Source organism: Cottoperca gobio, chromosome 14 (genome assembly GCF_900634415.1).
Source record: "Cottoperca gobio chromosome 14, fCotGob3.1, whole genome shotgun sequence".
NCBI classification, from domain to species: Eukaryota; Metazoa; Chordata; class Actinopteri; order Perciformes; family Bovichtidae; genus Cottoperca; species Cottoperca gobio.
In genome coordinates this window covers 16,539,162-16,549,231 of record NC_041368.1, presented here as the reverse complement: position 1 = coordinate 16,549,231, position 10,070 = coordinate 16,539,162, and the positions used below count along the sequence as shown (strand labels likewise).

The following is a 10,070-nucleotide window of genomic DNA, read 5'->3' as shown; positions in this document are numbered from 1 at the left end:
CTCCATGAGATTTTTTACTTACCTCTTGACATGAACGTTTATTGACATTCATAATCAACTGTTTTACAATGTAGGGTCCCGTAACTGTTTGAAGGCTGCGTCGCATGCAGAAATGCAACTTGCAAGTAACCCATCAAACTTCAAACCCAGTTACCATAACTGCATCTTTGTAAAACACCATGGATGTCAATGCCAGTTATCACCTAGCTAGCTAGACATTGCAGTCTTGTAAAATCGCTCTTTATTAAAGCGTTGCTATTTTCAATACGTGTGTTTGAATGCTCGCTCCTTTTTCATACTATGCCAGCAGTATCATGGGAGGTTGTGATTGAAAGTCAAAGTACTGTAATCTGTGTTTGGTCTGGTCAACATTGTGTGGTGTTTTTAACGTGTTTGCCCAGTCTTGTCCTGTCTGTTGCCATCAACTGGACTTATTGTTTCCCAGTCATCCTCTTAAAGCACGGACTGGTTTCCTGAAACCAGGGAAGAATTCACCGGAAAGCTTCAACTTTATTTTTGAGACAATTTCTGTTAACCAGGCTAGAAAGTGTACAGACCTGGACAAGGGGCTTATGAGATCAATGACATCTTTTTTTTTTTAACCCCACTGCAGATGGGAACAAATTTCAGACAAAATTTTGTATCCCAAACGTCTGTCAGTCATGTCTCTATACACTTTCTTTTTGTAAAGCAAAGTTTAATCATCCTCTCGCCTGCTAAATTAATATAAAAAAGGGACACTGTATTAAAGGAAACAAGCAGTTGTAATATTTAATCCGGGGGTTGGATTTCCTAAAAGCAGAATAGTTTCTTGCTTCGACAGGTGAGTCTGTTAGAGAAAGTAATTTTTCTCTTACACCCCAGTATCCACGTAAACTATTAGCGCACACAATACTTCGACCTGCACTCACTTAACAAAAAGGACATCAAGGTGGGTTACTTGTAGTAGACCAAGACTCCCAAGACCATTATCTACTGACCATCTACTGACTTCTGCAGAACGAGGAACCCTAAAAACTTAGACTTTTGTATTAAATCACTGAAGCAACTTCCAGAAAGAAATCTGACGGCTGGAAACCAGACTTGTGTCATCAGAGCAGAAACTGCATTTCCATGTCGTTTTGCCAGTGAAAGGCGCATTATGTCTATGCAGTTTCACGCTCCATCCTTCGTCCATTTAGGTACTTAGGCCTGCTCACCATATTACCTCAGTATACCCTCAGTATCGTGTATACTGCATTCACTACACTCATCCCAGTACTCTAGTGTCCATCTGTAAACTGTTGATTGTTGTTGAGGGCATGAAACTCAGCAGTGTCCATGAAAACGTCTTGTTAGCAGGGAGTGAGGTTCCATACCTTCAATTTCTTCTCATTTCCTTTTTTTGTATATCAAAGTGATTGAATTACCAACAAGTTTGGATTGTTATCAAATTATTGGTTTTTATTTGAAAAACATAGGTTGATGTTTTTGGAAGAAAATGGAATAAAACGTCATCTGATGCTGAGCTCTTATAGTTATTTGGTGACTCTTTCACAAACACCTATTTATATATAATTAATTAATATACATTAATGAGCTGGTAACCACGCACTGATTCACGATCATCTTAAAATATTCACACAGACAAAGCTACAGTTCAGTTCAAATTCATTTATTGATAATTAAACATTTCAAAGAACATAGGACAAAATGTAATTTAAAACAAAATGATAATATTTGTGTTCACTGTCATTCATACAAGTTGAATGTGGCATCAAAAATCGTTGTTTTAGGGGAGAGGGGGAGTCGAGCGTTGAACCAGCAACCGATCCTGAGCCAGGTTATTCAACTCTGAAATGAAGGGCCTACCGATGTGCTCTTACGCAAGGCACTTAACCCCGAAGTGGCCCCAGGGGCGCATTTACAAAAACAACCCATCCTACCTAAATGTCCCACATCTAGCTCTGGCTGTGATTGCCTGGTACTCTTGAATGACAGGCTGTTAGATTCGGGATATACTAACAACAACATGTCTGCTTCAGATTTAGACTAAAAGATGGTCTGTGTCCTCCAAATCTGGTGTGTGTGAGCGGTCAGTATGTTGGGAGCAGGAATGTATGAGTAGAGTATTCTTTTTGGGGGTGGAGGGGGGGGGGGGGGGAAGGGGGGTGAGTGCAGGGATATGATCAGGGAAATCAAAAGCAGGAAAAAAGGCAATCTCCAATTAAAAAAGGATGGGAGATCCATTTCCAAAAATCTGAAATCCTGACAAATAAAACTCCCTGAAGACAGGCAAGGAATAGGAAGTATGGATAAAGGTGTTTCTGTATGCGTGTATGAGTGTATTTTCGGGGAGGGGCAGGAGTGTGTGGTCTGAGTGTTTACCTTAGTGGGGGGACACCCCATCGTCCACAGCAGTTTCAGGCCTAACGCTGCTGTTTTCCCCATCCCACGCTACAGCTGCGTGTGGCGTACGTCCAGGGCAAGGGCTCAGTTTGGCTCCCTCCCACTCTAGCTGCAATAATCAGCAAGAGGAAGAAGGTGGCTGGAGCAGCAGCAACAACAAGGCATGCAACTAACAGTTCACATGGAGAAGGTGGAATAATGTGGACATTTAGAGAGGCTATGTGTCACTTAAAACCTAACAGCACTACCAACTCAGGTGACGGATAAGAAATAAGATGAGTAACTGGTGTGTGGTACAATCACGAACGGAACAACTACTGTAAGTCACATGAAATACAGCTGGAATCAGGTGCGCATTAGTATCATTTGCACGTGTGGCCTGCTTTAGATGAGTAAAATGCAATGAACCCGTTTAAAATGCATCTAGATACAAAGTGTGGAAGTTGTGTAGATGTGGATCAAATGAGTTGTGTGTTCCTGGTGAGATCAGAAGAGGGAAAAGGAAAGGTCATCGGCCCTTCTCACTGCTGCTCGGGAAAGTCAGCGGCCTTTACTAAAAAACTAAAACAACCCTCATATTTACCTGCAGCACCAATACTATCCAATCAGTCAATAACCCAACACTATACACATCAGCAACATGCCACTGCACTGCGTTTAGAAGACACACGACTTGCTCTCAACTTAAATGGTAAATCCTCGTTTTCTGCCATATTTAGAATCTGAAATTCAAAAATCGTTTGTAATGTCTTATTTTGCAGAGCATTTAGTTTCGACACTCACATGGCACAACGGTTGAATAGCACTCGCTACACGCGACAAGCAGAGGGTTGCCTTTTTTTAAACAGACCGATAACTCAACTTTCTTTAACTCTTCTTTCACCATTTCCACCGGTTTAGAAAGAAATACAATCATTTCAACTTAATATTAACCGTCAATATTCTTACCGTTCAACAAAATGTTGGTTGGTTTTACTTTTTCCATCTTAAAATAAGGTTGTATGTATTTACACAGGTACCAAATTGTACATTTTCAGGTATGAAAACTAGTCAAACTTTCCCTCTAAATCATCAATGTTTTCCAGTGTGAGCAGAGACACGACAGCAGCTGATGAGACTGGAACAAAAGCTAATAATAGAAAATGTCTAAAACCAATTGGGAATTTAAGTATAGATTAATGAGTCTTTAAACATCATTGGTCAAACGAAGCTTGCTGCGATTCTTTTGGATTTTATAAATTCAAATATGTACAAAACAGACAAAAGAAATCCTCTTTTAAAGTTTGAATAAAAAAAATAAAACTGATTTCGACTGAGTGTTACCTAAAAATACAGAAACGTGGATGCATTCAACTTTCTTTTCACACAAGATGCTCTGATCGCAATTCAACACAAATAGAAAGAAAGAAATGTGAAGAACTACAAACTTACTGACAGGATATATTTAACTCCTGAGTTTGTTTAGACCTCGAGAAACAGAGAGCCTGGGCTAAGCCAGAAAACGCAAGAAAGATAAATTACGGACACCCTATCCACGAGAACATCCGAGTCACGCACATTAACGGCTGAAAATGTTTCATCCGACTGCATTTTTATCCTGTTATCAAAGTCACGTTCACACTTTGCTATCCCGCGCAACTGTGAGGCTTCAAGCTCACACAATCAGACCGGTAATATCCATCTTAACTTTAGCTAACTCTCCCAATTAAACAGGACGGCCTGTATGGACTACACGTGTTCTCACTCTTCACACTCTGGAAACAACAGGAAGCCTTCAGAAAACCTGTAATGCCAGCGGGCCAGATGCAATCACAAAATCCCCCTCCCCCCCCCAAAATCGAAATAACCTTCCAACCGTCAATTTTAACACGTCGATTTGAGAGGTTTTTGTTGACATTCAAAAATGACACGTCATCAGTTAAGAGTGGGAATTGCTTGATTAGCACTAAACCACGACTGTGAAACCAGAATGAAACAGAAGACAAGCCGGTCAATTATCAAACATTCTCCATCTTTACAACAAAAAAAAAAAACCCTTGCTGATGCACTGCTCCATTTCACTTCAGTTCTGCTTTCTCTTCTAGTCGACGTGTATTACCCATCGGGCAATTATATGTCTGGACGAACTGGCTATTACAAAAGTGTCAATGCAGCTGAATTCAAACAGAGGCCTGTTGCATACTCTACACAGGCTGTTCCTAGGCCAACACTAGTGTGTGGGTTTGGCTATATATATATATATATATTTTTAAGTTGTCATGTCGGCATATGGATCTTTGAAAGATGAGTATTATATTTTTAAATAAGGCGGCAACTTTAATGCATCTTGTAAAGAGGCCAGATGGAGATTTTTGGGTTTAAATGAACTGGTTTTCAAATCATTTTAATAATTTATCGGTGTCTTTCATTTTGTGCCCTCCTTCAAGCTATGCGACTGCTTTTCCACAAATCCCCTGTTTGGTGCACATCTTTATGTAGAGTATATAAAAGGCCTTGATTCACTACAAACAAAAAGACTCCTACCCTGGACTAAGTCCAACTGTGGCCCAAGAAACAATTAAGCTTCTTTAACATCAAACAAGAAACCAACTGTGCCTCTATAACATCGAACAGAAACGCTTGACAATGTTCCAATATTAGCTTTCCTTCTTTAAGTTAACCACACAGCCACCAACTGACAGACAAGCTAGAGACTAGGTTAAGATGGAGAAAAGGGGAAATGCTTCAGATTTTAATTACATTCGAATTACACCCTTGCTCCCTCTGGTTTTCCTCTTTAAACTGTCCCTTATGTAAATACACATGCACGCACACACACACACGCACGCGCACACACACACACACACACACACACACACACACACATCTGCAGTGTGGAAGGAGTGTATGGGGGTGGGACTATCGATAAGGGGGTTCTGGCGTGTGGTAAGGGTAATCATGGCGCTGGGGCATGGGTTGCCCGTGTGCGGGTGTCTGCTCATACGGTGTGGATGTGGAGTAGTTTCCCGCTGCTGCGTAAGCTCCTGATGAATCATATGCTCCCGGTGCCCCGTAGCCTCCAGCTGCGTCATAGCTTCCTGAAGGGACATCGTAGTTCCCAGATGAAGCGTTGTAACTTCCCGAAGTGTCATATGTTCCTGGGGGTGCGTAGGCTCCCGGTGCCGCATACGTTGGGGGCGCCGTGTACGTCCCTGGGGGTGCAGTGGCTGTGGTGGAGGCCTGTGTGTTGGCCGGTGGAGGTGGAGGAGGGGGAGGAGGATTGGTGTAGGCATACTGGAGGTACTGGTACTGTTGCTGGTACTGTTGATACTGTTGGTATTGATGCATTTGCTGGTAGTACTCTGTGTAAGACCTGGAGTGCAGTTTACAGATGAAGAGGGAAGTAGAAGAAAGGAGAGTAGAAACAAAAAAGTTAGACTAAAAATACTATAATCACATAAAAAAATGGACATAAGTGTTTTGTTTAATGGTTTTGTAAACCACTTAGGGGTGTCAAGATTCTCTAAATCCACAATTCAATTTCAACTTTTTTTCTTTCCCCCCACACTAACGGCTAGGCCTTAGACTATCGTGTCTCAATTTCACATTCTTCTTTAAACAGATAGGCATTATAGTGTCACGTGTTATATTACTGCCATATTGTTCTGAACTGTACCACAAAACCATATGGTCAAATGTAAATACATTTAAAATGTAATAACAATCACGTATTTCACCAATCAATTTGGAACAAACTGTTTTACACAAAAACAAAAAGAGTCACGAGATGGCAGAAGGGTATTTCACAATAACAGCTCGAGTTTCCTCAACTGCAAAAAAGCCAGCAGGTCCATCTATACAGTATAGATAGGGGGGGGGGACATCTCCGACTGCCACAGGCCATCGTGTCTCGAAATGTGTAGCTGCGGGCTTTCTGCAAGCTGCAGTGTTGTAAATAAACTATTGCTGTTATATGTGCACGTGGAAGCAGGCTTCATATGCTTATTTTTCTACTGCCTCCATCCTTTATCAAAATGTGTTATGTATACCTAGCAACAGGATCTGACCCTTCAGGCGTGTTGGTAGCAGCTGGGGACTCTTCAGGTCCGCCAGGTGGTGTTGGCAGCAGGGCCCGGCGCTTAGGTCGTATCTGACCGAAGGAACCTGGAACGGGGTCTGGGAGGAGGGGGGCTCGATTTCCTCTGATTGGGCTGCGGTCCCGCTCACTGTCTGCAGTTACTGCCTTTCTCCCCGACTGCTGCTCTGCCAGAACCTTAAATTCAAAACATGTCAGAAAATATACATGAAAACTAAAAAAAGGTACAACACAAAAATATACACAGAGAACATTATACATTTCTGCTCAAATAAATGTTAAATAACCTTCTGTCCCTCTTGGAAGAACTTGGCTCTTGCTGCCTCGAAAAGCGTTGTTGGATCTGGCCCAGACTGGGATTCTACTTCAACAGTGGTGACAGCCGAGGAATTGTGATTGGCCATATCTTGGTACACCTGGTCAGCAACAGATCCATATACCTGGCTGGCAAGAGCACCATATATCACCCCATCTGCACCTTTAGCGCTTGTAATACCCTTCAAAGCAGCGTAGGTGGGGTCAAAGGATGTGGTGTTGTAGAATGAGTTATGAACACTTTGTTGAACCTGCAAAGACAGATGAGAAATGGCAACATTTAAAATAAAGCATCAATTTATCTAAACAGAAATACAACGATAATTGTAAGGTACGTGTGAGAGTAGGGTTATACAAAGGATGAGGTTGAAACAAGTCATCTACCAAAGACCTGCAAAGGTTCATATGAACTCAGATTTCAGAGATCATAAGTTAGATGTTTTAAGATAGTGCTAGAGAATTAACGTACTTGTATGGGGAGTCCAGCCGCAGCTGCCGCAGCTGCCGCTAGCACGGCTGCTTGACTCTGGTGATGCTCTAGTGATGGAGGTGGTCGTGGAAGAAGACCCTCCCTGCCTGGAAGGAGAACGAAGAAGAAGAAAACATGAGTCATTTTCAGCATTTTATGCATAACACTTAGAAAACATATAGATCCTTCATCTTTACCTCCTGATACACCGCCGTGGTTGTTTCCAGCCATTGCAAGTTGGTTGATCAAAGGTTGGGCTTTGGACAGCTCTACAGCCAACTGACGGCCCTTGTACATGGTCCCGTTGAGTCCGTCAATAGCTACCAGGGCCTCCTCCTTCCTCTCCATGTGCACAAATGCATAGCCTACATTTGAACATAATCTGGCTGTAGAGTATAGAGGAAGATCAGCGTTAGCATGAGATATTGATTTAAAAAGAAAATTACATTTTTGTATTGTTTTTTTAAAAAGCATTAACTTCAAATATTCAACCCTCAAAAATCATTTAAATTCCTTACAGATCAGGACTTCAAAATCCATTTCTCAAGCTTTTCATGAAAACCCATACATATATGTGTGTTGTACCATCTGTATTGATGGCAGGCACTCTAACTCACCTTTGACTTTATCACAGTCTAAAACTCTTCCGAAGGTTGAGAACAGCCCGTGCAGGTCGTCTGCTGAACATGTTGCGGCGAGGTTCCCCACAAACACTTTAGTGGAGTTGGGTGGTCTTGCACGCGACTCCTCGACCACCAGGGGCCTCCCTCTGTACTCTTTGCCATCAAGATGCCGTATGGCCCTGTGAGAGTAAGACCAAGAAATATCTTTGCATCATCATGTGTACAAAAGATGACTGCAACAGCATTTTATCTGAGATTAACAATCAATTAGTAGAATAGAAGATATGAAGCTAAAACTAGCCAAATGATGCCAGTCTTTATTTGTTTTACTAGTGATTATATATTTCACTGGAAATGTTATGCATCAAACTGTGAAGACTAAAGAACTCAAAGTTTTCCAAAGTAATTCTTGTTGCCTTTTGACAAGAGGAAGTGCTAAAAGCTAGGATTAGGTTTTTCACACCTCAGACACAGAGAGCTTGTTCAGTTGCAGAAAGGCTGCTGCACACTCATAACTGTGGAGCGTATTTTTGAGTTCTCATAATAAGCAAGAAAGTGTTGCCTAAATCGTCCATTAGAATGCTATGAGCACATACTAGGATTTATATTGTATTTAATAAACACTAAGTAGACTGGTATGGTCAAATTGTATTTTTCTTACCTACCTCCACTGTCTATGTTTTACTTTTAACATGTACAACAAAATAGTGTAACACAGTTGCACCTTTCTGTAAAGTGTCATTTGTTCATAATACAATGTTAATGTTAATAATAATATATACGTAACATACATGTACCTTTCTGCAGTTTCTTTTCACTGCTCATAATGTAACAGGTACCCTGCTCTTACTTTCATAATTGCACCATTCTTCTTGCATTTTCTTTTCTATGTTTATTTTATTCTATACTACACATTATGCAGGGTGAATTCTATCTTACGATTAAAAACCCACCGTAGAAGCAACAATTGCATTTCTGTTTAATATGCTCAAAACTGACTAGATGGACTGCACACATTAAAAATAGTAATATAGTAATACATTCCTTATATCTAACAGTGGTAATGAACAGTTGAATACCTGTCTGCTGCGCCCTCTCCCTTCAGTGTAACGAAGGCATACTGTCTGAGCAAAGAGCAGGTGTTGATCTCTCCATACGGAGAAAAGAGCTTCGTTAGCTCGTCGTGAGTTGCATCTAAAGGAAGATTCCCCACAAACAACTTCACGTTCTCACCGCTCATCTCTGTATCAACCAGGCATCTGCACAAAAACACAACGCTTTGGTTAAGTTTCATCTTTTAGTCAGCGGTAATTCTTCAGGCTAGTTAGTGTAACATATAAAATACGTCTTCCTGAGTTACTGACCATAATGTATTTTATTTAGCTGAAGAGGTAGACCTTTTTAGAATGAGTTATTATATTGCAATCTGGTAAATAGCGTATTGACGTTAGCTTGCAGGGTATTACTATCTAGCGTTAAGCTAATAAAGCGGCGAAATCTTATCCAATGAAGTTATATGCAGCCTGTGAAGCTGCTAAGTTAGCTTACCTAGCTAATGCCAGACAAACGACGCGTAATATGTCACGTACAATTGTTTTAATTGTACGAAGTACGCGCCGTTACACGACCAACAGTTTGCTAAAAACTACGGACACGACTGGCCATTTTGTCAAACGCAAACATTAACGATGTAGCTAACGTTAGCTAAGCTAATGCTAACGTACTGGTTCACTTATAGTGCTTGAAAGCGATTGCTTAAGCTCGCGCTCAATCACTGGTGTGATCTATCGTGAAGTGTATTGACTTCCGGTAATCGTTTTTCGTTTTCAATTTTGTACAAAAGGAGCAAAAGCATTATAGTTATGCTAGCATACTAACGATACACAGACTTCTTACCCAACGCGGTCCTGGAGCTGTAACCGCTATTTCAAACCTCACATCCGGCTCCGGTTTCTTGAGGTGCCCTCGCAGCCATGAGGGCGCAGTTTCATCAGGTCTGCACAAGATGGCCCAAAAATAAAATGCACTGACCCTTACTGAATAGACGATTTGTCTCATATTTCTGTGCACATGAATACACGTTTACGCAAGTGGGTTGTTGCAATATTGTCAAATATTAGCAAGTTATAAAGGAAGTGGGAGAAATGGCGATGTTTGGCTGTTAGCAGTCGAATAATCCTTGGAGCACACAAATCACAAA

General features: G+C 41.2%; 1 protein-coding gene across 3 annotated transcripts; it reads right to left on the bottom strand.

Moving 5' to 3' along the window:
* Window positions 1–1,638: 1,638 nt before the first annotated feature.
* LOC115019146 (RNA-binding protein 4-like) lies at window positions 1,639–9,918 on the bottom strand. Of its 3 annotated transcripts, none has more exons than XM_029448532.1 (8): window positions 9,767–9,918; window positions 8,950–9,129; window positions 7,865–8,049; window positions 7,445–7,633; window positions 7,248–7,354; window positions 6,751–7,029; window positions 6,417–6,640; window positions 1,639–5,740 (listed from the first exon to the last, which is right to left on the bottom strand). In XM_029448532.1, the coding sequence occupies exons 2-8, from the start codon at window positions 9,108–9,110 to the stop codon at window positions 5,287–5,289; spliced, it is 1,599 nt and encodes a 532-aa protein (XP_029304392.1). In that variant the 5' UTR covers window positions 9,111–9,129; window positions 9,767–9,918; the 3' UTR covers window positions 1,639–5,286. The 3 variants fall into 3 exon arrangements, with proteins under 3 accessions (XP_029304392.1, XP_029304393.1, XP_029304394.1); XM_029448533.1 differs by lacking the exon at window positions 9,767–9,918 and adding an exon at window positions 9,419–9,714; XM_029448534.1 differs by lacking the exon at window positions 9,767–9,918 and adding an exon at window positions 9,235–9,354.
* Between the last annotated feature and the right edge of the window lie 152 nt (window positions 9,919–10,070).